The sequence below is a fragment of the Zingiber officinale genome, chromosome 1A (genome assembly GCF_018446385.1).
Source record: "Zingiber officinale cultivar Zhangliang chromosome 1A, Zo_v1.1, whole genome shotgun sequence".
Lineage (NCBI taxonomy): Eukaryota > Viridiplantae > Streptophyta > Magnoliopsida > Zingiberales > Zingiberaceae > Zingiber > Zingiber officinale.
The window spans coordinates 194,080,215-194,108,128 of NC_055987.1; the positions used below are offsets into that span (position 1 = coordinate 194,080,215).

Here is a 27,914-nt window from a genome sequence, read left to right on the forward strand (position 1 = left end):
GTGATCTAACTTTCATAATTTTTAACACTTGATAGAGTAAAATAATTAAATCTAATTTTCAAAAATCAAAAATTTAAAGTTCAAAAGTACTAGTTTCAAAACCATTGTTTAAAATACTTGAAAAGTTGAGTTTTCAAAAACTAAGAAAAATGGATAAAAGGTTTGTGATTTAAAAGAAACAATTTTGAGTTGATTTAAAAAATTTTCACATTTTTAAGCAAGTTGATTTTGAAAATTGATTTTTAAACTTTGATTTTCAAAATTAAGAAAAATGATTTTGAGAAGCTTAGTTTGTAAACTTAAGTTTTAAAAAATCTAATTTCCACAATTTTCAAAACTAAGTTAAATCTAATTTTCAAAATCAATTTTCAATAAAAAGTAAAACCCAATTCTTAAAAGCAACTTAGTTTTTTAAGAGTTAGTTTTCAAAAGTAGGTTTAAGAAATTTTTAAGAGAACATTTTTCAAACAAAATTTAAAATATTTTATATAAAGGAAAATTTTTAATTAATTCCTCCCCCTGAACCTGACATAACTTTAACCAGCTGTCTAACCAATTAGGTACTAACTAACTATCAGAAGATAGTAGCTTTCACTTGGTTAGTCAGATTAAGTTAATTACAACCAGTCAGTGTTTGACTTGACTGATGAACTTTAATCTGATTAATATCTGAATTGTATTTAACGTCCAGACTTATGTTGATGCACTGAAATTAGCATCTTAAGTCCAGACAGTTGGCCTATGCATCTCACCCCTTTCTATGTTTATCAAACACAAGCAAGGTAAACCTAAGGTGTTGGTGAGATGCTCAAGAACTAGACCTATGGGCACATGCATTCTAAGGATTCAAAACTAGTCTAAGGCCAAAACTGTTTTTGAAAAATCTAAAAATGGAAAGTTTTGAAAACAAACAAGTTTAACCTATAATTTGATAAAACCATTTTTGAAAGTATTTTGAAATTTCCTAGTCTATTGAGCACATCCCTAATTGTCGTCGTAAGTTGCTAAATTCACTCTCAGGGAGTGGTTTTGTAAAAATGTCAGCTAAATTTGATTTAGACTCAATGTACTTGAGTTCAATATCACCTTTAGTAACATGATCCCTGATGAAGTGATGCCTAACTTCAATATGTTTGGTTCTTGAATGATGTACAGAATTCTTGGTTAAGTTAATTGAACTTATATTATCAATTAATACTTTTACATTTGTGATATTTAAGTTGAAATCTTTTAGAGTATGCATCATCCATAATATTTGTGCAACACACTCGCCTATAGTTATGTATTCTGACTCAGTTGTAGATAGTGCAACACAGTGTTGCTTTCTACTAAACCAGCTGACAAGGGATGAACCAAGTAGTTGGTATCCACCACTTGTGCTTTTGCGGTCTAATTTGCATCCGGCATAATCTGAGTCAGAATATCCTATTAATTCAAAGTTGTTGGTCCTAGGATACCAAATTCCTACATTTATGGTTCCCTTGAGGTATCTAAAGATTCTTTTGACTTGAGTCAAGTGAGATTCTTTAGCACAGATTTGGTATCGAGCACACATACTAACTGCAAATAAAATGTCAGGTCGGCTTGCAGTTAGGTAAAGTAGACTACCTATTGCGCTCCGATAATGTTTTAAGTCTACTGATTTTCCATTAGGATCATCATCTAGGATTGTGTTTACGGCCATAGGTGTTTTTATTTCTTTAGTATTTTCCATTCCAAATTTTCTAAGTAATTCCTTAGTATATTTTTGTTGATAAATATAATTTCCTTCATTTGTTTGTTTGACTTGTAACCCTAGAAAATAAGTTAATTTTCCTACCAGACTCATTTCGAATTTGTGTTCCATTAGGTTTGTAAATTCGTTTAAAAACTCTGAGTTTGTTGAACCAAAGATGATATCATCTACATAAATTTGAGCTATAAAAATATCTTCTTTTATTGATTTCACAAATAGTGTTGGGTCAATTTGACCTTGGTTGAACTCTTTAGAGGTTAAGTAAGAGGTTAGTCTTTCATACCATGCCCTAGGTGCCTGTTTAAGTCCATATAATGCCTTTTTTAATTTGTAGACATAATCAGGGTGTTCTAGGCTTTCAAAACCTGGTGGCTGACCTACATAAACTTCTTCTTTTATCAATCCATTAAGAAAGGCAGACTTGACATCCATTTGGTATAGTTTGAATCCTTTATGGGCTGCATAGCTTAGTAACATTCTAATGGACTCTAGTCTAGCTACCGGGGCATAAGTTTCATCATAGTCAAGTCTTTCAACTTGACTGAACCCTTTGGCAACTAACCTGGCCTTGTTTCTAGTAATTTCTCCAGTTTCACTTAACTTGTTTCTAAATACCCATTTGGTTTCTATTATTTTCTTATCGTTAGGTGGAGGTACTAGGTCCCAGAATTCATTGCGCTCAAATTGAGCTAATTCTTCTTGCATAGCTATGACCCAGTCTGGGTCAAGTAGGGATTCAGCTACAGTTTTGGGTTCAATATTTGAGATTAACGAGATTTGACTTAGGTTTCTGAAAGATGACCTGGTTTGGACTCTAAGGTCTGGGTCACCAATTATTTGATCAGTAGGATGGTTTGGGTTGACTCTTATGGTTCTAGAAGGTTGACTTTCTTGTAGTTGTTCTTCTTCTTCATGATTTTGGGTTTGGTTTGTTCCTTCAGAATTGATATGTTCGTGAACAGGGTCAACTGGTTGAGGTTGGGCTTGTTCTAGGTTTTGATTGGATTCTTTGAATTTTACATTGGTGGTTTCCTCAATTCTTAAGGTAACTTTATTATAAATTCTGTAGCCACTGCTATTCAGAGAATACCCTAAAAAAATTCCATTTTCTATTTTGGAAGTGAATTTGCCTAAGTGTTCTCTAGTATTTAGGATAAAGGCTGGGCAACCAAATACCTTAAAGTGTTTTATATTAGGTTGTTTGTTGTAAAATATTTCAAAAAATGTTTTATTGTGTTTTTTGTTTAGTGTTGCTCGGTTTTGTACATAGCAGGCTGTACTAACAGCTTCTGCCCAAAAATATTTAGGTAAGTTGTATTCGTTTAGCATAGTTCTAGATGCTTCAAGTAAAGTTCTATTTTTCCTTTCTACAATTCCATTTTGTTGGGGAGTTTTAGGGCAAGAAAATTCATGATGGTAGCCATTTTCAAGGCAAAATTTATCAAAATTATGATTTTTAAATTCTCCTCCATTATCACTTCTGATTCTTTTAATTTTTATGCCTTTTTCATTTTCAATTTGTTTGCAGAAATTTGTAAAAATTTCAAAGGTTTCATCTTTATTTTTTAAGAATTTGACCCAAGTGAACCTAGAATAGTCATCTATTATAACTAAACAGTATAGACTTCCATTTATTGATTTAACTCCATGGGAGTCAAATAGGTCTAAGTGTAAAAGTTCTAGGACTGAGTTGGTTTGGGATTCATTAATTGGTTTGTGGGTAGATTTTGTTTGTTTGCCTTGTTGACAAGCATTACATATTGTTAAATCTAAGTTAGGTAATTTTGGTAAGCCTCTAACTAGACCATTTAATTTACTTATGTTTCTGAAATGTGTGTGTGACATTCTTCTATGCCATAGCCAGGTTTCTTCTTTTTGTGTTAAATAACACTTGACTGAAGAAGTGGTTAAGTTAATGGCATAGATATTGTCTTTTCTAAAGCCTTTTAGGCTTATAGTTGGATTATCTAGATGTTTGATCAAACATTCTGTGGATAGAAATTTTACCTTATACCTAGTGTCACATAATTGACTTATGCTCAGAAGATTGTATTTAAAATTTTCAACAAGTAGAACATTTGTAATTATGAAATCTATTTTTAATTCAATATTACCTATACCAATTACCTTGAGTTTACCGTTGTTTCCAAAGGCAACTGTTCCTAGGCTTTTGTAGGTTAATTGAGTGAACTTGGTGTGATCTCCAGTCATATGTTTGGAGCAACCACTGTCCAAAATCTACTTGGTTTCCTACAACAAGTAGGATTTTTATGTTAGTCTTAGTTTATCAATTTTTAATCAATCATTATTTAAGTAGAAAAATCTTAATTTTAAAATTTTGAAATTAATTTAAGTTTTAAAATTTTGAAGTTAATTTTTTAAGTTTAAAATTAAATTTTGAAATCAATTTAAGTTTTAAAATTAAAATTTTGAAATTAATTTAAGTTTTAAAATTGAAAATTTGAAATTAATTTAAGTTTTAAAATTAAAATTTTGAAATTAATTTAAGTTTTAAAATTGAAATTTTGAAATTAATTTAAGTTTTAAAATTAAAATTTTGAAATTAATTTAAGTTTTAGAATTAAAATTTTGAAATTAATTTAAGTTTTAAAATTGAAATTTTGAAATTAATTTAAGTTTTAAAATTAAAATTTTGAAATTAATTTAAGTTTTGAAATTGAAATTTTGAAATTAATTTAAGTTTTATTCATCTCACCCGATCTATATTATCAATCAAGGAATCCTATGATTTTGTGAGATGAAATTAGTTTGATTACAGAGTTTTGTTTTAACTTGTGTTAGATTCAGATTTAGCTTTGGTTTCCACAAATAGGCATTCTTCGGATAAACTTCTAAGCTTGGTGAGTCACAAGGACATCATTAGAAGTAACCAACCTTTCGAGGTTTTCCGAATAGTCCTATCCATGGAACTTAGTACTAAATCTTGGTCTAACTGGTTAGGATTCGCTTGGGTCAGTTCCACTTGGCCAAATGCACCAGATCGAAACCATATCTTTCTAGACATGCGATGCCCAAGTTTCCCTAACGTACTATCATCCAAAAATTTCACCAGTACCATGTTTCAAGTTAAACTTGGTCTCTTTTTAACTAATCCTAATTACCCTGCCGGGTTAGTTTGTTTTGGGTTACCTTGTCGGGTAGATTAGTTTTGGAGGTGCCAGCTATTCTGGAGCCTCCCCCTGAATTATTGGCCATTAATTTAGATTTTGGGTTTGTGTCGATTCTTTTTGTAGTTATAATCAACTTGGTGATAATCTAAATTTTGTTGAGTTTTGAATTTTGATTTTAATTTAGATTTATATTTTAGTTTTTGATATGATTTATTCAAGTTTATATAATGTATTTTATCTTTAGGTATATAGAATTGATTAAGTCCTACTTGCGTGGTTAAGCACGCTTTCGGGACCCAAGCTTGTTTAGTTGCTTTGTGTTGGGTTAATAATGATTTAAAGGTTTTGTTTGAGTTTGACTTATATCCAAGTCCGGTTTTATTATAGCATGCCTTTTGGTTATTTAGAATTAAATCTAAATTTTTAGATCTTGTTGTGAATTTTTCCAACATTTCCTTTAACTTATTAAGTTCATTTTTTAATGATAAATTCTCCTCCTCAAGTGTTCGATCTTGAGTTGGATTCGAATTTTTTAATTGTTCCTTGAGGTTTTGATTTTCCTCAAGAAGCGATTTATTTTTATTTTCCAATTTAACTAATTTTTTATTTAAACACGAGATAATTCTAAAGAATTTACGATTTAAGTTTAGGTATACCTCTTTGGAACCTTCGGAAACGAGTACGGACTCGTGGCTCGATTCGGGTTCGGACCCGTCTTCCGATTCCTCTGATTCGTCTTCCGTTTCAGCTTCGCGAGCCATCAGCGCGAGGTGACTTTGGTGCTTTTCTCCTTCCGATTCGTCTGAGGAGGAATCGTCCCATGTTGCTTTGAGGGCTTTCTTCTTTGTTGACTTTGGTTTGTCAAGTTTCAATTTTGGGCATTCGTTCTTGTAGTGCCCCTTTTTGTTACATCCGAAACATGTGACATTTCTTGAGTCGGCTGGCGAACTGATCTTCTGAAGATCCTGTTTGCTGAAGCTTCTCTTTTTCCTGGTGAACATTTTCCTTACCAGGTTCACCAGGTGTTCTTCGTCTTCAGAGTCTTGATCGGAATCTTCTTCAGATTCGGGCTTGTTCTTCTTTTCTTTAGAGGAACCTGCAAATAAAGCTACACCTTTCTTGACCCCGGCGTTAGTTTGCTCATGAAGTTCTAATTCACAAAAGAGTTCATCCAATTTTAATTTAGATAAATTTTTTGAAATTTTGTAGGCATCTACGATTGATGCCCACAAATTGTTTCGCGGAAAGGCATTTAACGCATACCTGATTAAGTCTCGGTTCTCCATTTGGTGGCCTATCGCGTGGAGACCGTTGAGGATATCTTTGACCCTCGCGTGGAGCTGACTTGCCGTTTCTCCTTCCTGCATTTTTATATTAAAAATTTTATTTAACAGCAAATCTCTTTTTGTTACCTTCGCTTGTTCCTTCGTGCAGCTCGATTAGTTTATCCCAAAGTTCCTTAGCGTTTTGATGCGGTCCGACCCGGTTCAGTTCTTCTCGTGTTAGTCCGCAGTGTAGAGTATTGATGGCTTTGTTTTCAATTGATGCCTTTTTCTTTATATCATTTGTCCAGTCTTCAGGGTCTACTATGTTCCCGGAGTTGTCTACTGGAATTTTGTAAGCCCTTGTGACGCTCATCCATTGGTCGTAGTCTGTCTTCATGTAGACCTCCATTCTCCTCTTCCAGTACGAAAAGTCATCCCCGTTGAATAGGGGAGGACGTACTGTGCTGAAGCCTTCTTGTTGAGACATCTTATCCTGCACACACTAAATTAACTGGAAAAAAAATCCCAAGACTTCGTCTTGGATTAGCAGTGCGGGAGAAATAGAAACTCTAAGTTGGTGTTGCACCAATTTAAAAAAAAATAAAAAAAATCTTCCAAGAAGATAATAATAATATCAGTTTTAAAAAAATTTCACCCCCTATCTGTTTGGTGGTTGCACCAAATCAGAGCGGTACCGGCTCTGATACCACTTGTAGGACCGTTAGATTCGATAGAGGGGGGGGTGAATATCGATTCGAAAATCTCGAGTTAAGACGCAGCGGAAAAGTAAAGAAGTAAAGAGATGAACACTGTTAATTTTTACTTCGTTCGGAGCCTGTGACGACTCCTACTCGAAGGCCCGTACTCCTTGAGTACTTTCGTTGGGCAATTCACTAGCAATTCGGATAATTACAATTTACGTACAAATATTGCTAATGAAAAGAAAGAAAACAAAGCTAACCAACAAACAATGAATTAAAAAGAGAGCCAGAGTGAGTCGTCGGAGCTTTGTGAACGTTGTTGGAGCGCAGAGCAGCAGAGTGATTGGACTTAGAGTTCTCAGAAGACTGATATCTTGAAGCTCCTGCCTGGGGCTTCTTTTATATCGCCCGGCGCTGGATCCCTTCCGGCGCTGAATGTGACGTAACACTCCCAACCAGCATGCTCCAAGTGTCAACGCCGTCCGGGATAAAATTTGCCTCCGGCGCTGGATCCCTTCCGGCGCCGAGCCATTCTGGCGCCGACCCTCATTCCTACACCGCAAAGTGTTAGTCCGAGGCAAATAAACCCTGCAGCACAGTTTGTTAGCACATTTTTACAGATACGCTAAGTAATAAAAATTAGCATCAAGAGTATGACTTAGATTCCGTCTTTCCGAGACCGGAATCTAGTCACGATCTCGACTTAGATATCCGAAATGGATCTAAGCCGGATCGACGCCTAATGTCCCCTTTCCGGGAACGCGTCCTCACAGTCACTCCCCTCCAGTGACTTACCTCACTTCCGGTCAGCCCGTCGACCCGTCTGGACTTCTCGCCAAGCGTCCGGTCAGCCCGTCGACCTGCTTGGACTTCTCGCCAGCTATCCGGTCAGCCCGTCGACCTAGCTGGACTTCTCGCCAAGCGTCTGGTCAGCCCGTCGACCCGCTTGGACTTCTCGCCAGCTATCCGGTCAGCCCGTCGACCTAGCTGGACTTTTCCTGCACACTTGATCAAAGTGTCAGACAACAACACAACTAACTTAACCTATTTGTCATTCATCAAAACCTGGGTTAGACCATTAGTGCTACCCGCACCAACACTATTAACAATGAAATACGATTTTGTAGTACCTACGGATCAGAAAGGAGCCGAGAAAGAAGAATATCAGTGGATGAAGAAAGAGCAAGCCGATTTCATAGCGAACAAGAAAGTAGAATTCCATCTGCTCAGTGTCCTTCCGTCCCAAGAGGTCAACCGAATCGACAGCTACGTCTCTGCTAAAGATCTCTGGAAGAAGTTCCTGGAGCTCCACGAAGGTACTTCAGAAGCAAAGTTAGCAAGGCGGGACTGTTGGATCGTGAAAGTCAATAGAAGAGGGGGGTCAATATCGATTTAAAAATTCGAAAAGATGATTGAGTACGCAGCGGAAAAATCAAAATTGGAACAATGCTAACACAAGTAATTTTTTACTTGGTTCGGAGCCTTGGTCGACTCCTACTCCAAGGCCCGCACTCGTTGAGTGCTTTCGTTGGACAATTCACTAACAATTCGAAATATTACAAGTGAAATTACAATTGCTTTAAAGGAAAAATACCGACAACAATAATGAATGAAAAATAAGCGCGTTGTCGACGGAGCTTCGCAGCGTCGGCAGAGCACAGCACGACAGAGCAAGTGTTGGAAGATCTTATTGTTAGTTGTTCTTTGCTCCAGGGTGCATCCTCCTTATATAGGAGGCTATGAGCGCCTGGATCCCTTTCGGACGCCTGGAGTGTGACGTAACCAGTCCAACCAGAGTGCTCCACATGGCGCCGTGCGTTGGGGATAGAATTTGTATTTCGAGCGCTCGAATCCCTTCCGGGCGCCCGGACCTTTATTTTTTTTCAGCAACCTACAAAAAATAATAGTCCGAGGTAAAATGCAAAACTATCCTGCAAAACAAAGTGTTAGTACAGTTAAGTTATAAGAGTAATAAAAGCAGTAATTAGATTCCATCTTCTCGAGACTGGAATCTAGTCACGATCTCAATTTAGATTTCCGAAATGGATCTAAGTTGGATCGACGTCTAATGTTCCCTTCCTGGGAACGCGTCCTCACAGTCACTCCCCTCCAGTGACTTACCTTAACTTACTTACCAGACGTTCGGTCAGCCCTTCGACCCATCTGTACTTCGTGCCAGCTATCAGGTCAGCCCATCGACCTAGCTGGACTTCGTGCCAGACGTCAGGTCAGTCCGTCGACCCGTCTGGGTTTCGTGCCAGCTATCAGGTCGACCCGTTGACCTAGCTAGACTTCGTATCAGACATCCGGTCAGCCCGTCGATCAGTCTGGGCTTCGTGCCAGCTATCAGGTTGACCCGTTGACCTAGCTGGACTTCTCCTGCACATTTCGTCAAAGTGTTTAGATCAATATGAAACTAACTTAACCTACTTTGTCATTCATCAAAACTTGAGTTAGACCGTTAGTGCTAACCACACCAACAATCTCCCCCTTTTTGATGCAATACAACATGGGTTAAGTTAGTAAAAAAGATGAAAGTAAAACAATCATTTTATAAGGTTTTTAAGTTAGTTTTTTTTATATTTGGTATTTCATTGTTTTAACTAACTTAAACCACCTAATCCTCCTCCTTTGACATTCATCAAAAATAACACAGAAAAATAAGTGATTTAGGGAAGTAAAAGAAATTCATCAAGGAATTAAAATCAGATTGATTTGGGGAGTCTAAAGTAGAAAACATAGAACATTTTACTTTAAACTTTAGCTTTTTTTTTTTTCAAAAAATAGTTAAGTTTAAGAAATCGTTAATTTAGAAAGATAATTTTAGAAAGATAACATTGTAACTTTTAGAGTAATTTTCAAGGATAAATTTTTATAAAATTAACCTAATTTTTAATATAAGCTTTGTAAGTTTAAAACATAATTTTCGAAAATAAGTTATATAACGGCTAATTTTCAAATATACCCTTTTTATAAATCCAAGTTTTAACTCAGTGGATAAAATTGATTTTCAAGGTTAGTTTGTAAAATTTAATTTTTAAAATTAAGTAAATTCTATTTTCTAAACTAACTTTGGAAAATCTAATTTTTAAAACTAATTTTCAAATCCTAATTTTAAAGAACAAGTTAAACTTCAATTTTCAAAGCTAATAACATTCAATTTTAAAATATTTTTCAAAAATTAATTTCAAAATAAGTATTAAAAATAATTAATTTTTCCCCTGAACTTGACATAACAAAAATTGTCTAATCAATTAGTTACTTACTGTCTATCAACGGATAGCAGCTTTCACTTGGTTAGTCATGTTAAGTCAATTGTAATCAGTTAGTATTTGACTAAACTGAATAACTTAACCTGATTGATATGTGTTTTATATTTAACGCCCAGACTTATATCGATGCATTGAAATAAGCATCTTAAGTCTTGGCAATCTGCCTATACATCTCACCCCTTTCAATGTTCGACAATCACAAACAAGGTAGTCCTAGTGTGTTGGTAAAATGCTCAAATTCTAGTCTTATAAGAACATGCTTTCTAAGGGATTGACCTAGTCTAAGGCTAAAATTGATTTTTGAAAATCTAAAAATGGGAAGTTTTGAAAGTTTTATCCTAGAATTTAAAAATACTATTTTTTAAAACAATTTTTGTAATTTGAGAATCCTAGTCTATTAAGCACATTCCTAATTTTCATCGTAAATTGCTAAACTCACTTTCAGGGAGGGGTTTGGTAAATATGTCAGCTAAATTAGACTTGGACTCAATATAATTGAGTTCAATATCTCCTTTAGTGACATGATCCCTGATAAAGTGGTGCCTAATTTCAGTGTGTTTGGTTCTTGAATGATGCACAAGATTTTTTGTTAAATTAATTGAGCTAATATTGTTAATTAATACTTTTACATTTGTGAGGTTTAAATTAAAATTTTTCAAGATGTACATCATCCATAATAGTTGTACGACACATTCTTCTATCGTTATATACTCTCACTCAGTTGTAGATAGAGCAACATAATGTTGCTTTCTACTAAACCAGTTGACAAGTGATGGACCTAGTAATTTGTTAGAGTGTATACTGAAAGCCTAGCTTTTGTAAACATTTATTTTTGAAATAAAGGAATCACATTGGTCAATATCTACATTTATTTGTTAAATGTAATTTGTTCAATTAATTTATATAGTAGAAAACATGGTGTGTGGTGTCACACACAGAAGATCATGTTGTAGGTTCTTTATAAATTATAAACAGTTGCTCGCGACTAAGATGGAAAGGAACAAACCATTAGTATAGTCGTAGTGTAATTAAGTATTAGTTCGTCTTGACTAATAAATTACACTAATACACTCTAAGTGTATTGATTAAGACCATTTAGGTAAGTTTTTTTTGTACCGACTTAATAAAAGAACTAAACCTTAGTTATTATGGAAGTATGTGCTCTTAATCCTAATATAATAATAAGCACATATATTTAATATTTATTTCTTTAACTTATCAAAGGGTGAGATTTAGTTCGATAAATCAATAGGCCCGATAAGTTGGGAAATGATATTACTTATAGTGTGTGTTGTTGATTATAGAAGGAAACTGTGTCTTAGTTATTTAAGTTGAGAATGTCTCCAAGAGGAGCTCATAAGGATTGTCATGATAAATCCTGCAGGTGGACTTAGTCCGACATGACGATGAAGTTGAGTGGTACTACTCTCGGAGATAGATATTAATTAAGTGAGTTGTCAGTGACTTACTTAATTAGTGGGCATTCGTAATTTTAAACACAGGGAGACTAACACACTCATGATAAGAAGGAGCCCATAATGTAATTTGGGATTGGTGCGGTAGTGCGGTAATAACTCTCTAGTGGAATGAGTTATTATCGATGAACTTGAGTTGTGTGTTCGGGGCGAACACGGGATACTCAAGCTCATCGGAAGGCCAAAACCAATTTCTCCTCTAGGTCCCTGTCGTAGCCTCATTATAGCCTCAAGTCCATCCAAATGTAAGGCTCTTCTTGGTGTCCAAGAAGTGGGCCGGTCCAATGCTTGGTGACCAAGCAAGGACCGACCACATCCTCTTTATAGGGGCCGACCCTTTGCTTGGTGACCAAGCATGTAGGGGCCGACCACAATTATTTCAAATAGGAGGGGTGTTTTGAATTTTTAAAAATCTTCTCTTTGTAGAAAACTATAAGTTTTAAAAGAGAGATTTTAATTTTTAAAACTTTCCATATTTAAATTAGGCCACATGTTTTAATAGAGAGTTTTAAAAGTTTTAAAACTTTCCTTTTTTTAACCATCCTCATGGTTTAAGAAAAAAAGGAAGATAAGTTTTAAATTTTAAAATTTTCTATCACCAAGTTAAAAAAAGAAAATTTTGTAAGAGAAGTTTTAAATTTTAAAACATTATTTTAATTTTTAGAACTTTCCTTTTTTAACTTCTACTTTAGGAAAGAGAGCTTGTAAAATTTTATAAGAGTTTTTCTTGTAAAATTTTATAAAAATAAAATTCCTTTTTCCCCTTGATGAGGTGGCCGGCCACCTTGCTTGGTGCCCAAGCAAGTGGTCGGCCATATTAATTTAATTAAAATCATCACAAAATTAAAATTAGTGATTGATTCAATCAAGAGGAAAGAAAAGGAAAAATTAAAAGGGAAAAGGGAAAAGGAAGAGGAAGAGGAAGAGGAAGGCCCTCTCCCTTGGTGGCCGGCCCTCTCCCTTCTCCCTTTCCCTTTGCTCTCTTCTCCTTTGGTGGTGGTGGTGGCCGAATCTTAGAGGAAGAGGAAGGACTCTTTTGGGTGGTGTTCATCTTGGAGGATCGTCGCCCACACGACGTCCAAGGCGAGGCGAGGAATACGGCAGAAGATCTCAAGGTCATTAGTTTACAAAGAGAAGGTATAATTAGCAATTATTTTTCGCATCATGCTAGTTATTTCTTTTTGTAAGAATTCTAAATACAAGAGGCAATTAGATCTAGTTTTTCCGAATTGAGAATTCGTGTTTGTGTTTTTTTTTGTTTTATTTTCGAATTTGTGATTCGATTGTTCCTTTTAGTTAAACCTAGAGTTATTTAAGGAAATTAAATATTAACTTTCCTTAAAAGGCTTTGTCGAGGCAGTGGTGGATGATCCCATACCCAAGAAGGTCGAGTGTCTCGCCATGTTTGTCCTGGGAGCCAATTTTGGAAATTAATATCTAATGGAATTAATAACATAGGTGAATTTGGATTAATAGTGTTAAGTTCCGCTTGCGATCCAAATTCAAAACATCAAGAACAGATAAGTTAAATTTGGAATCAATGATGTTAAGTTCCGTCTGCGATTCCTAATTTAATTTCTAAAGAACACAATAGGTTATTTAAGGAAATGTTTGACACTTGTACAAAATTTTTTGTACAGTGGAACCAGTACGTTTTCCTAGGATTAACCAACATAATTGACATTCATCACTTGTGCTTTTGCGGTATAGTATACACCCAGCGTAATCTGAGTCGGAATATAGCCTATTAACTCGAAATTGTTAGTTTTAGGATATCAAATTCCTACATTTTATGTTCCTTTAAGGTATCTGACGATTCTTTTGACTTGAGTCAAATGAGATTCTTTAGCACAAGTTTGGTGTCTAGCACACTTACTAACTGCAAATAAAATATCGGGTCAACTTGCAATTAAGTATAGTAGGCTACCTATGACACTTCTATAATATTTTAAGTCAATTGATTTTCCATTGGGGTCGTCATCTAGAATTTAGGGCAGTTGTCTTTTACATGCCCTTCTTCATCGCAGTGGTAGCATTTTATTTTCCTTCTTCTTATACCTTGCACTTAGTTAAATTGCTTAGATTTAAATAATTTTTTAAATTTACGTACCATCAGTGTTATTTCATCATTATCGAAGGAGGATTCTGACTCTTGTTCATCCATTTTTTACTTTAAGAGCAATATTTTATTTTGGCTACTTCTTTGAATCTGCACATCTTGTTTCATGAACTTCAAAAGTAGAGAATAATTTATCTAAAATAACAGATTTAAGGTCCTTAGAGATATAATAGACATCCACTAATGATGCTCATTCTTTATTTTTAGGAAAAAACATTAAGTGTGTACCTTAGCAAATCTCAGTTTCTTACCTTTTCTCCGAGATTCGAAAGACCGGTGATTAGTTCCTTGATCCTTGAGTGAAGATGTGCTACAATCTCGTCTTCTTCTAATCGGAGGTTGTTGATCTGATTACGAAGTAAGTCCTTCATGAAGTTCCAGGAATTTTTCCTAGAGCTCCTTGGCGGACTCGTAAGCTCCGATCCGGTTGAATTTTTGTGGCAGTAGGACGCTCAGCAGATGAAATTCTACTTTGTCGTTTGCCACGAAATCGGCTTGTTCCTTCTTTGTATAGTGGAAGTTATCTTTACCTTCGGGTGCTGAAAAATCAACCTCCATTATCAAAAATAAATTAAAATCAGTCTTGAAAAATACCTCCATTTTTTTTTACTGTTAGCGAAGTCTCCTTCGAATTTTGGTGGGTGAATGCTTGATCCGGCCATCTCGTGTGCTTCGTTCGGCGGTTAGTCTTCCTGAAGCGAACTTGGCTCTGATACCAATTGTAGGTTTGTGTAGACCGGCTAAAAGGGGGTTGAATAGCCCGAAAAATAAATCAAGACCTTTCTCGAACTTTGGACTCGAGTTAACAACAATAGTATAATAAAAATAAACAATAAATAATTGAAAGAAAAGACTCAGAATTTTACTTGGTTACAACCAAAGTGGTTGTTAATTCAAGATAATGACAGTACTAGAAAAACTCCTTCGTGTAGGCGGAGAAGCCTCTTACAATTTTTGAATGCTCAGACTATTGCTAGGAAGTTGATACAAGAGTTGATTGATTATTTCCTATCTCCAGAGGTCTTTTTATAACTCCTGAAAATTCTATCTATAGCTTGAGGGTGCCTCCCAAGGGTATGGAGGGCGCCTCCAGCGAGGCGGTACAGATAAAACTTTATTCGCTGCTAATGGTCACTTTGGCCAGGTCGAGGGCGCCCTCAATGCATGGAGGGCGCCCTCTACCTACAACGTATAAATAGCTCCAGCTTTCCTTTGGATCTTCCACTGCTCCGTTCGTTTGGGTGATTGCGGTCAACCGAAATAGAGCTCACCCGAACCCAATTTCCGGCCTTCTCCTCAAGCAGGCTTTCGCTCCAACTTCTCGTCCCTCGAACACCGCATACGTTCTTCTCGTCCGCCGGTGTACTCTTCTGCGACACCTCGTCCCTCAGACGCACCAAGCCCGTCGGCTCTCTCCTGTGTCATTCTTCTCGCTAACCGCGTCTTCTGCTCGACTTCCTGTGCTCCTAAGTTCCTACACATTTAGACACAGGGTTAAACCAAAACAGGACCTAACCTAACTTAGTTAATCACATCAAAAATAACTTTAGGAATCCAACAGATCCAACAACAAATAATAGAAGTATTGAGTTATTTAATCTTCAATCTTTTATTTAGCTCTTATGATGTTTTATTTAGATATCATATAAAGTAAAAAAAACAGAAACATATATGTAAATACATAGTATATATAGGATGCTTATTCATTTTTTTTTATTATTCGGTAATTGGCCCAATCTTTCTTTTTAGAAAAAGACTGGGTCAACATTAATTGGGACTTAACTCTCCACTTCTTATGGGTACGACTCCTAACATAAACTCAATTGACCCCAGATCCAATTGGATCTCTGGGACTCAACTCTCTACTTCTCATGGGCATGACTCCCAGCAAAAACATGATTTGCCCCAGAGCCGGTCAAATCTCTGGGGCTCAGCCTCCACTTCTCAAGGGCATGACACCAAGTAAAAATCTAATCTACCCTAGAGTCGGTCAAATCTCCGAGGCTCTGCTCTCCAATTCTCATGGTTATGACTCCCATCATAAACTCGATCAACGCAGAGCCGGTCGAATCTCCGGGGCTTAAGTTCCCATTTCTCATGGACTTAACTCCCAACATAAATTCGATCAGCCTAAGAGCCGGTCGAATCTTTGGGGCTTAGTTCCCTATTTATCATGTGCATAACTCCCAACATAAACCTGACCGGCCCCAGAACTGGTCGGATCTCCTGGGCTTAGCTCTCCTTTTCTCAAGGGCATAACTCCTAGCATAAACCCGATCGGCCCCAGAGTCGGTCGGATCTCCGGGGTTCAGTTCTCCACTTCTCATGGGCATGACTCCCAACATAAACCTGGCCAACCCACGTCGATCAAACTTCAACGGGGCTTGGCTCCCCACCTCACATGGGCATGACTCCCAAGCTAAATAGGATCGACTCCAAGCCGATCAGACTCCCTCTATGAGATAACATTGTCAGAGAATCATAATCATCTGTCAGAGAATAACGATTACTCATCAGAGAATATTTCACTACTCTAACGTATACACGCAACAAAATCTTCCTCGACCTAGAGGAAAACTGTTATACATCCTACACTACCTGATATATTCTAAAACTAGATATTTTTTTACGCTTTATTATTGTGGAAGTTATGAGGAATGATATAATTAAAAAGAAATCCTCTCAGTTGGCTAGATAGACACATGCATCTATACTATTATTTTAGTATTCATTTTCTTTATTTTTGGCGGAGGCTAATTTAAACATCGGAGTAGATACGGTAGGACTCCCTCCCTTATTCTCATTCTACCATCTATTTACTCTTTTTTATGGTATACATAGGTCCGTAGTTTTTAACTTACATCTTTCCTCCACTAACTCTCCTACCTTTTCATCGGCACAGAATGAATTATGGAAAGTGTAGGGAAGAAGAATAAAATAGAATGGAGCGTTGAGGATGAAGACAATGTTAAACTGTTTTACCTACTATATATTTCTGTAAAGGAAACACAAAATCTTAATCACTTTGATCTGTTAGCGTACAAAAGATCATGCAAAAGTGCAATTACTCGTCGACATGAGTGACCATTAGACATGGATTACTCGCTGCTGCTGCATTCCCGCCTGGTGCGCCGCCTCCTCTTGGCGTGGCCATGCACTTCATGCTCGAGTGGCAGCTGGTTCATGTATGCAATCGATCGAGGGATCGGAGGACTAAGTCAGTTGTATCCTTGGTAGATGGGCGGAGGTGGGGATGCGTAGCTATATCCACCCACTGGCGGAAGGAAGTCGTTGTTCCATTGTGGTGGTGGAGGAGAGGAGACAGGTGGCGGCGGTGGAGAGTGGACTGGTGGTGGAGGAGAGAAGATTGGCGGTGGCGGTGGAGAGTAGACTGGTGGTGGAGGAGAGGAGACAGGCGGTGGTGGTGGTGAAGCTTTTGGTGTTGGCGGCGGAGAGTAAACTGGTGGTGGAGGTGAGAAAACGGGTGGTGGTGGTGGTGGGGAAGCTTTTGGTGGTGGCGGTGGAGATGAGAATACGGGCGGCGGTGGAGGAGAATAGACCGGAGGAGGTGGCGGTGAGTGTATAGGAGGAGGAGGTGGAGAGTAAACCGGTGGAGGAGGTGGCGTTGAGTAGACTGGAGGAGGCGGAGATTGAACTGGCAGGGGTGGTGGTGAATAGACAGGCGGCGGCGGCGGCGAGGAAACCGGTGGTGGTGGAGAGTGAACCATCGTTACCGGAGACACTTTATATGGTGATGGCGGAGATTGCAAAGGTGTTGCTGGAGGAGGCGGTGAGTGGACACGCTTTTCCGGAGACGAGTCATATGGCGCCGGTGGCGAGAGTTTTGATCGCGGTGGCGGCGGTGGCTTTACAGGGCGGCTCACCACCGGCGATGGAGTCGATGGATATCCGCACTCGAAGCGACTACAATTCACTGGACGATTCACGACCGGTGAGCACAAGGTTGGCGATTTTTGCTCTGCTCTGTTGGGCAGGCAATTATTCGAGTCGTCATATGCGACGTCGGACTTCCCCGATGGCCGGCACTCTTCCGCCTCCCCCTTGAAGAAGTTGTACCCGAAGTTGAAGCTGGCGAGCCTCGGTAATTTGCAGATCGCCGCTGGCACAATGCCGGTGAGATTGTTGTGCGATAACTCCAACTCCTCCACCATGCTTAATCCCTCAAAGCTCTTCGATGTCAGCACTCCAGTGAGAGAATTCCGACTCACGTCCACCACCGTCGAATTGCCCAACATCCCGATCTCCAACGGCAGGCACCCGGTGAGGCCATTATTGAGGAGGACGAGCTCGTTTAGCGTGGCTCCCATCTTTCCGATGCTCCTCGGAATGCATCCGCCGAGCTTGTTGTTGGCCAGAACCACGACAGAAGCCTTAGACTCGCCGAAATTTTCAGGAATGTGAGAGGTGAAGCGGTTGTCGTTCAAGAATATCGCGTCGAGGTCCATCTCGAAGAGGGCCGACGGCAAAGGACCCTCGAAGTCATTGAACCGAAGGTCGATGTACTTGAGCGAGGGCAGTCGGAGGACGACGTCCGGGAATGGGCCGACGAACCGGTTGTTGCTCGCATCGAACTCATGGAGGAGCTTAAGATCGGAGAAACTCTGAGGGATGACACCACAGAAGCGGTTGGAGTTAATGTGGAAGAGCGCTGCTTCGGTCAGCAGGCCAAGCTCGGCAGGAAGGTACCCAGCAATGTCGCCGCCGTTGAGGTCCGCCCCGGCCACGACGTTGGTGGAGGGGTCGTCGGGGGCTGGCGCGCAAACAATGCCATTGTAGTTGCATATGTCGGGGCCCACCCAGTTGCCGGTGAAATTGTTGGGGTCAGAGTAGATGGCGTCCTTCCAGGCCTGGAGGGCCACGTAGGCACGACGGAGACGGGGGTTGGCTATTTTGACGTCAATCTTGATATCGAACTCGAAGTCCTTGGTAAGCTCTTCATTCTCGGAAAGGGCTATGAGCTGGCGGCGAGTGATGGCAGCGGCTTCAATGTCTGTAAGGCCGTCGGAGAAGGGGAAGTAGCAGAGGATTAGGCAGAGGAGGAGGAGGAGGAGGAGGAGGCAGCGGCCAACGGCGGCCTCCATCTCCACCATCTCCATTTTGTGGAGAGTTGCACCGCCCAAATGGAGAGCCTTCTGGAAGTGCAATGTTGGAAAAGGGTTGAGGATGTTATAGGGTTAGAGAGTAAGCCAATTAATTGGACGAGGCTCGGGAACGTGTTTGCCTCGTTGATTTTGATGGTGGAGAGTGGAAATTGCTCCTCTTAATCTTGGCCATTTAAATTAATTAAAATTTATTAAGACTCTGCTTGATTTAGTCCGATAATAATTGGAGAGTGACTATATTCATCGCCATTTCTAAAATAAGGCGAACCCCTTGTTAGTAACTTGCTCATTGGGATATCATATACTCTTGTGCACACCATCTTTAGCAAGGTTACTTATTTTATTTTTATTGTCTACAATATTGAATTTGAGTTCTTTTTTTTTCTAAAAAATTAATTATAAGTATTTATCATCAGGGACGCTCCAATCCGATCTTTCTCGTTCCCCTTCCCATGAAAGTTTTGACTTTCGGCCACTCTAATTTTGGAGCTGGCTCTCAGCCGACCCTTCTCGGAGTCACGTTCAAGTAACAATTGATGGAACGGATTATCACATCGGGCGGGCGCGCCCGCTAGGTCCTAAATTGAAATCGGAGAATGAATGCACACAAGATGAGGAAAGAATTTGATCACTTGAATTCTAACACACACTAGGATCGTGTGACTATTGATTGAATCACGCGAAGCCCCCTTTTAGTTTACGCTAGTTTTACCCTAAACAAATTACTTGCAGGATTTTTGAACTCATTGATCAAATACCACAAGCTTAAACTCGGTCTATCATCAAGTCATACTGGAAAGTTGGTGATCTTAAGTTAAAAAGAACACTACAGTGTAGTAAGTCACATGAAACAAATAATTACTTCATACTGTCCTTGCCACCATCTAGAACTTCAATCCGATCCACTAAAAGAGACTGGTATCTGACCCCAAATAACATCATCTTGTAGATACAATCTCAATCTGCAGCAGCTGCCGCTGCCAAGGATTCTATCAGAAACTGGTAACCATCTGGAATAGGCAATTGCTTCTGCACACACTCACCGAGTGCCGGTATATCAGCATTGACATCTAAGTACCTTGCGAGTAGAAATAGTAGATGAAAGTCGGAGATGCGTTTCACAAATGGAAGATGCTTTGTGTGATCTAGGTGAGTCTTCAAAGCCTTTGGTGATGCAGCGATGATACGATTCTCTATTGGAAAGCTAGAAGATAATGGCCCCTGCACACACAGATTGAACATAAGAGGATATTGAATTGATTGATAGGCTGCATTGGAGACAACTGCCAGTATTAGATGATAGATGACTGTGGGATCTAACAAAGGCACCTAAAGATCTGTGTATCTTATTTCAGATTCATTCAAGGAACAAGAGGATAGTGAAAGTAGGAAGACACCTAAACATCATCCCTCTAGGATGATGATGCTTTTCATAATCTCATACAGAAAGGTAATCATCAATCACATGACTTTTTAACAGATATTTGGAACCTTGAGAACTTATGGAGCCTAAAATAATCACTTACTAAATAGAAAAAAAATAAATAAAAAACTGCATGAAGCCAGAGTTTTAAACAATATATTATCAATCTGGCTACTCAAGAGCGCAGAGTCTAATAAATAGCTTTAAAAGATACATATCCAAAGGAATATTGCAAAGTTAGTGACATAATCACTAAATAGAAAAGAACCAAAAACTGCATGAAGCGATAGAATTTTAATCATGATATTATCAATCTGGCTACTCTAGAGACAAGATGGCTAAATAAATAGATTTAAAATATACACATCCCAAGGAATATTGAGCTGTCATATGAAATAGTCACTTCCTAAATAGAAAAGAACCAAAAAATGCACGAAGCGATAGAGTTTTAATCATAATACTATCAATCTGACAAATCAAGAGATAACACCACAGACCCCATGTAAGGTAAATACTAACCCTAGTTGTGAACATCACACCCTAATAGATGTAACTAAATAAACAACTTTAAGCCCATAATTAAAGTATACAGCTTTTTAAAATGAAATTAGAAATATATGAATAATTAATTAATGATAAACTGGCAGTTGAAATATTCTCTCGCACCAAGTAACGTTCTAGACTTAAATGATCCCCATGGCTGAAGATTCAACATGTCATTTTTTTTCAAACAGTAGTTTTTCTCTTTTTAATTAAAAAAACTTCTGTTTTCTTCTTTCATTAAGCAGGATGAAAGCCTTTTGATAGAATTCTGACTTTCCATGATAAATACTAGCATGATTAGTTCTATCCAAAAAAGAAACAATTTATTGAGGATTCACCTCCCTGCATATTGTATTTATTTAAAAGTTTCCCTTGAAAGTATTACAAAGATTTCCAAGATGGCACACTGAAATTTTAAGAAATATTCCACATAGTATTCTATTAGCTACAGTGTATTTATTTCATAATCCTCCTCCATAAATTTTTTGGAGACCACCAATCTAATTATAAACTTCTGATAGTCTAAATGTTGAATAATTCATTTTTTGTTGAAATTAAGTACTTCATACATATTGATTACCTCTTACAAGTAAAGAATATGATGGTTAATCAAACAGTGGCATAAAAAGTGCAATCAAATTCCAAGCAGAAGAGAGTGACTTTGACTTTGCAAAATAGGACTCGTTCATGGAAATTAATTGAAATAGTTAAGTGAAAGGGAGAATCACTAAAAGATCAAGATCTACTAATTATGTTATAAGGATTGTAGCTGACTAAGATCCAAGTTTGCATTTTGAGCGCATCAATGATGGACATACACAATATACACTTGGAAGAGAGTGTTCATATATGGCTTAATCCAACATGGGGATCACAAGTTAATCAAAGATTTCTCCTCCCTGATACTAAAATTATTTAACAGCTATAACATATTTAAGAGAAAAGTAACCAGATAGACACACAAATCTGCATCTAGATGACAAATGCACTTCTGGCAAATGGTATTGGTATTCTCCAGCAGTGTTTGATAGTAAAATTAGAAATCCGGAAGCAGAGTAGGATCCAACAAATTTACCCTTGAGTTCACCAAAGATGCAAATAGACAGAATGAGAATGGAAAAGGATAGAATTTTTGTATTATTAACTGACCTGGTGATCTGAGATCTTGACGGGTACCAAGAAGAAATCGTTGTCGACCTCCTTCATGTCCTTGCCCCCGACCACGACATCCTTCTTCATCCTTGAAACTCTAGGGTCGTCGTCTTCACCAAATTCTGTCACAAACCATTCCTCTTTAAAGAGGCGGACGCACATATCGCTCATCTGGAAGGCTTCAAAGTGCACATCGGAGGCGCCATCCTCTGCTACCTCAAGCTTTACCACGGCAGTGACCCACTCAGAGATTCCACCTTCAGCTTGCATCTCTACAGCCTGAAGGACCTCGCGACCGGACATGGTGTATTCGGCGGTTCCGGCCTTGCGTCCAACAGCCTGGGTGAAGATGAATCCCACGCGCCGCATTCCAAGGCTAGCAGCAATGACCTCGACCAAGGTCTCCTCATCGGGGTTGCGGAAGAGGGCGGCCACGTCCTCAGAGCCCTGTTGGGGTGGCTCGTAGATGAAATCCACCGCGACGGAGTGGTCCTCCTCGTCGACGCGGCCGTAGAGGAATCCCGCGCGCTTGACGGAGAAGGCGAGGGTGTCGGCGGCGTAGAGCTGGAAGGCGTTAGCGGCATCGCGATCGAAGGAGGCGGTGGAGCAGTGGGGAGACTCCTGGCGAGCCACCCGGACCTGACGCGCGATGAGATCGTCGATGGTCATCTTTTTTCGGCCGAAAGAACCGGCGGGGGTGAAGAGAGGGGGCGTTGGGGTGGCGGCGGCGGCTCGGCGGAGGTCGGATGGGTAGGAGAGGTAGAGGATGGAACCGTGGGAGACGGGGAGGGTGGAAAGGGGCGCGGAGGGGTCGATCGCTGGGGCGGCCGAAGACTTGGACTGGAGGAGGAGGCTGGGGTCAAGGGAGAGGGTTTGGGCATCGGTCGGGACGCCCAGATGCGATTCGATGAGGGAACGGATGGTTGCGACTGTGGCGGAGGAGGGATCCGGCACCGTGATGCGCTCCAAGCCGTCGCGGCTACGGATCCGGAGGATCATCATCGAGGTATCCGTTGCTTCCGACGACGACGACGAGCGAGAGAGAGAGAGAGAGAGAGGAGGAGATGAGAAAGGAAAAGGGAAGCGGAGGAAATCTATCCGTGAGACGAACTTGTTTGCTCTGCAAGTAAATATAAAGAGGGAGTAAAACAGAAGTTAGAGAAAAGTTCGGGGAGATTCGATTTATTGTAATTATTTATTATAAATTATGTGAAATTGTCAAGATTTTTTTTTTAAGTTTGGTTTTAAAAAAAAATTTCTAGTTTATAAAATTCGATTCCATAAATAGATTTGTGCCCTCAACAGCTTTTAACTTATTGACCAAATTAAACAAAAAAAAATCTAAGCGATCTGGTTTAAATATTTTTGGAATATAAAGATCTTGTTTAAGAATTTATCGTGAGCCAACTAATCGTTATTTTCCATCATACAATATACAAAATCAGACATGTGAATTATTAAAGAGTAATACGATATTAATTTGTTAAAAAATATCTTTAAGACTGAAATTTTCACGATTATTTGCAAGTGGTGTCACTTTTTTTTTCACCAATTCTTAGAAGGGCTTCGCGTTTTTTTTTAAAAAAAAAAGAATTAAATTTATTTTATTTTATTTGTTTGCATTTTAAATATTTTAATTACAAATTTCAGATTCAACAGGTGAGGGCCCATGTTGTACATGAAACGGGTCGGGTCTCGTACTGGGCTGGAGCCGTTGAAACAAACGAGCCTAATCAGTGTCGATCAGATTCGATCCACTAACTCATGCGTCGCACTTCGGTAGACACGCAGCCCATCACCGCCCAACACCAACACGCCTTATCATCGTCGCATCCCGCGACGGGGAATCGAAGCGAAAGGGGATCGACAAAGAAAGAAAGAGACATCTGTGAGATAAATCACGGAGAGTACGGTGCGGTGCCATCCTCCCCAGTGTGATATCATGTCCTCTATGCTTTATTTTGTGATAATCTATTGCATTTGGTGATTGAATACGATTTTCTCTGATCTGACGTGCAGATCTTCGAATTTGGGTCTGACAAGCGTTCTATTGTTGTTTTTTTTACTTTCTTTGTTGAGATTGTAGGTGGTTTTCTAGGAAGATAGGAAATTACCAACATAGATATTAGAGAAGATAGATAGTTTAATCTAATTTTATATTCTCTAGCGGGGGGCGTCAGTTAGAAAAGAAGATGTTTGGTGGGAAGAGATCGGATAGGAGAGTACGGTGCGGTGCTTATTTTGGGAAGAAGTTATTTGGTGAGAAGAGGCTGCGGGCGATCAATCGTTGTGTGGCAAACGACGGTGCTACTAAGTATTTATCTAATTTTCAGTAGAAAAACAGTGTATTTGTCATCTAAATCTCAAATCTGTCTCTCCAATTTTTTTTTCTCCCTTTCACTTTCTCTCCGAGGTGACTGATCAACTTACACATCTCTCAATTTTCTCCCTATTTTTGCCTCCTCTCCAACTTCCTCTCTTGATAAACATGAGTATGTTTCTAGTTACACTGGCTTTAGTCTGATTGAGTATTTCTTTCCTTTCTCATACTTTAGTTAACTATCACTTCCTGTTCAAATTTCCGTGGTTTGGAATGTAAGATTTCATGATCTATAATTGTCCAGGGATCTTAGATATAATTAAAATGTTAGGATCCTAAAAATGCGAAATTTTCTTGAACCTGCAAACCTCTACTTTTCCTCCTGAAGCTTTCCAATTTTAACGCTCTTAATCTAACCAGACGGATTCCCTTCTAAAATTATTTCTTATCAATTAATTGATTGCAAAACCAACTTTCTCATTTAAAACTCTTCATAATAACTCAACCATCCATCTATGTTCTCCTTATTTCTGTTACATGCGCAGTAAAAGAAAGCAAATGCATTTTTTCAGGTCCATCCATGGGTGAACGGGAATTTGTTGATAAGGACAAGTTGATTCTAAGAGGCTTAAAGTTTCATGGTTTTCATGGAGTGAAATCAGAGGAAAAGAAGCTAGGGCAAAAGTTTGTTATTGATGTGGATGCCTGGTTAGACTTGAATGATGCTGGTAAATCTGATGATATTTCTGATACAGTCAGTTATACTGACATATATCGGTAGGTGTTGCTTTTCCCTTATATCTTCTTAACTACAACAGTCAGTGGTTTCTCTTTTATCTTAATTTTAAGTTCTATCATGCATGGAAATAGCTCTCAACAGTTACCAAATTAAAGGGTTCAGTTGCATTGTATTTACTATTGATATCGAGAAAATTGTTCATCTTAATAAGTTGTTTATTTCCAAGTGCTTGTTTCTATTGGAGAGACAGCTTTGATTGTACCCTTGTCATTGTAATTGAACTAGTTGGCCCCTTAACATTATAATCTGATCCTATAGAGGGAGGCAAACAAACGACCTCTGAATTTCAAGTCTTTGGTTTAGCCTCTATCAAGTAGTTGTGAGACATTCTATACTATGACAAAGATGATTGGACAAGGGAGGATATCTTTTTATCTTAGCCTGATTTTATCATTGATTGGCTTTCCATGTTTACCGACTAGATAACCCTAGTGCACTATCTTTGGATTGCATCTTTCTGAAGATCTGTTGGTTGTATTGTTGGAAGTACCAATTGTTCTCTCCAACTGTTTTACTTATCTAAGGTTTCTGCTATGCCTATAGGGGAATCATGTTGTGCAAACTGAAATATTGCAAGCCAACTTGGCTTAATTTGAGCCAAACTTGTAATTGATAAGCCATCAGCACTGGGTTGATTGAATGGCCTATTGATTGAGGATAAAATTACTCATTAATAACATTGACTGTCAAAAGTGCGGTATGCGTACTGAAAAAGTAGCAGTATGAACAGCGTCTAATCTGTGTGGGATGAATTTGACACCCTCTCATTAGCCTGGAGAGACCATTAGAAGAAACTAGCTATTGGCACATGGAGCTCTCTGGTACTTAGCATCCTCCTATGTCTTGTCACTTATTTTGAGTCCTATAAAGCAAGCCCAAGGCTACATGGAAGGGGATTAGGGGGTAACAGGTTACTGAGCTACTGAAACAATCAAGAGCTTTGACTTGGGAAGTTAAAAACCCCACCTCTGAAAAATGATACTGAAACTCTATCTTAATCCAACCATAGCCCATGTCCCACCTTTTCCACTTCTAGCAAATTATATCTTTGATCTGACCATCCAAACCTTGACTGGCCCCTATCAATTTGTGCAAATCAGATTCCCGATTATTCAGCTTGACTGAAAAATGATACTGAAACTCTATCTTAATCCAACCATAGCCCATGTCCCACATTTTCCTCTTCTAACAAATTATATCTTTGATCAGACCATCCAAATCTTGACAGGCCCCTATCAATTTGTGCAAATCAGATTCCCAATTATTCAACTTGACTGAATTCCAATCACCCCAAGCCGACTCCAGTCAATTGCCTAAAGAGGATCTAGCAAATACCCTATCTCGAGGATTTTCTTATAACATTAAGGGCATGTTTGGTTGAAGGTTGATAACCTTGGTTATCTACCTAAGGTTATGTTATTTAATCCTGGTTCAAGTAATGAGTGATTCCCAGGTAATGGAGTATACCTACCATGTCAGCAAATGGGGGGATATAACCCGGAATATGATTACTTTGGAAGTGTGAGGTTTTACTTAATTCCGGGGTTAACAAAGAAAATTTCTCAAAAATTTTTTTTCCCAAAATGAGTATCCCAAAAAAAAAATTCAAATTTTTTTCCCAAAATGAGTATTCCAAAGGTTGAACCAAACAAATGTTTTATTCTCCATAACCTTACTTATATGATTACCCTTGGTTATGTGATTATTTGGTAATCTCATAACCAAGGTTATGCATGATAACTTGAATCAAACACCTCCTTAAGAATTATATCAAGTCAATATTGACATATTTCAATGGTTACATAGGCACATGAACAAGCTGCATATCGAAATAGGACTCAATATTTTATGTTCAAATATGCTTCAAGTAGTAATAAATTCGATTCATTTATCAAATTTGAAAACTCGGGAAAAGTTTATGTATAATGTATTAACCAATATTCCATTGATTGTTTTGAAATTATTATGTTTAAAGAACTTTTTCCTTATTTTGTTTGTGTGGATTCCAATATTTGCTTGCTATGTTACATTTAACTCCACTCGCTTTGTATCTTCAGTATAGTTAAGGAAGTTGTGGAGGGTCCATCTCAAAACCTTTTGGAGTCAGTAGCTCACTTGATTGCAAATACAACACTGCTCAAACATCCTCAGATATCTGCTGTCAGAGTGAAGGTTGGCAAACCTCATGTGGCTGTTCATGGCACCATCGACTACTTGGGCGTCGAAATACTCCGATACAAAAAAAAACTGATATAAAAAGAACCATGAGCCCTTGGCATGAGGCTATGTTAAGTATCACTTTTTTTTTCCGATGCCTACACAATTAGCACATCGCTAATTTGAGGCATAGAAATCTCATCGTCGAAGAGCTTCGGTTGTAGTGATTTAAAAATCTGATGTTTCCCCTTGCTCTTTCTTTCTTTATTTGTAGAACTTTTAATCTTGTGGAAATAACAAGCTTGACTTATTTTAGATTGTTTATGATATTCTAAGTCAAGTTCTAAAATTCATGCTTTACATGTAAATGAACTCGCACACAACATTTGAACACAATGAAGAAAATCAACAAGCATTTAAACACGGAAGAAAAACGACCTGTTGAGAGCAACAGAAATACATATATAAATGGTAATTGCTCAAATGCACAAAATGCTTTCATAAATTGATTGTTGAGGTGTTATGGTTGTTTAGAAGTTTTTCACGACGGATTAAGTTCCAAAATTTATATTTAAAGTGAATGAATTCACACAGTATTTTCCTAAAATGAGCTAATAAATTGATTTGAAAATTAACTTCTTCAACAAATTATAAAAAGAATAAAATAAAATTGGATGTGATTTGATAAATCTAAAAGAT

General features: G+C 38.3%; 3 protein-coding genes across 7 annotated transcripts; 1 reads left to right on the plus strand and 2 right to left on the minus strand.

The window, feature by feature from the left end:
* Positions 1-16,916: 16,916 nt before the first annotated feature.
* Positions 16,917-18,815, minus strand: LOC122009179 (pollen-specific leucine-rich repeat extensin-like protein 3). Its single transcript, XM_042565233.1, has one exon. It carries the CDS (start codon positions 18,813-18,815, stop codon positions 16,917-16,919), a length of 1,899 nt encoding a protein of 632 aa, XP_042421167.1.
* Positions 18,816-19,555: 740 nt separating this feature from the next.
* On the minus strand, positions 19,556-23,069 carry LOC122039018 (NPL4-like protein). The gene is made up of 2 exons (XM_042599031.1): positions 21,937-23,069; positions 19,556-20,042 (listed from the first exon to the last, which is right to left on the minus strand). The coding sequence occupies exons 1-2, from the start codon at positions 22,939-22,941 to the stop codon at positions 19,779-19,781; spliced, it is 1,269 nt and encodes a 422-aa protein (XP_042454965.1). The 5' UTR covers positions 22,942-23,069; the 3' UTR covers positions 19,556-19,778.
* Positions 23,070-23,700: 631 nt separating this feature from the next.
* On the plus strand, positions 23,701-27,530 carry LOC122039019 (dihydroneopterin aldolase 2-like). Of its 5 annotated transcripts, none has more exons than XM_042599032.1 (3): positions 23,701-23,851; positions 24,832-25,036; positions 27,116-27,530. In XM_042599032.1, the coding sequence occupies exons 1-3, from the start codon at positions 23,704-23,706 to the stop codon at positions 27,312-27,314; spliced, it is 552 nt and encodes a 183-aa protein (XP_042454966.1). In that variant the 5' UTR covers positions 23,701-23,703; the 3' UTR covers positions 27,315-27,530. The 5 variants fall into 5 exon arrangements, with proteins under 5 accessions (XP_042454966.1, XP_042454967.1, XP_042454969.1 ...); XM_042599033.1 differs by having other exon boundaries at positions 23,735-23,871; XM_042599035.1 differs by having other exon boundaries at positions 23,759-23,883.
* Positions 27,531-27,914: the final 384 nt, after the last annotated feature.

Excerpts from the sequence above, each read along its gene's own strand:
- LOC122009179 (XM_042565233.1), bottom strand. The coding sequence starts at position 18,815 with ATGGAGATGGTGGAGATGGAGGCCGCCGTTGGCCGCTGCCTCCTCCTC.
- LOC122039018 (XM_042599031.1), bottom strand. The coding sequence starts at position 22,941 with ATGATGATCCTCCGGATCCGTAGCCGCGACGGCTTGGAGCGCATCACG. Across the intron at positions 20,043-21,936 it reads TCAAGATCTCAGATCACCAG|GGGCCATTATCTTCTAGCTT; the intron begins GTCAGTTAATAA and ends CTGTGTGTGCAG.
- LOC122039019 (XM_042599032.1), top strand. The coding sequence starts at position 23,704 with ATGCGTCGCACTTCGGTAGACACGCAGCCCATCACCGCCCAACACCAA. Across the intron at positions 23,852-24,831 it reads GATAAATCACGGAGAGTACG|GTCCATCCATGGGTGAACGG; the intron begins GTGCGGTGCCAT and ends GCATTTTTTCAG. Across the intron at positions 25,037-27,115 it reads AGTTATACTGACATATATCG|TATAGTTAAGGAAGTTGTGG; the intron begins GTAGGTGTTGCT and ends TTGTATCTTCAG.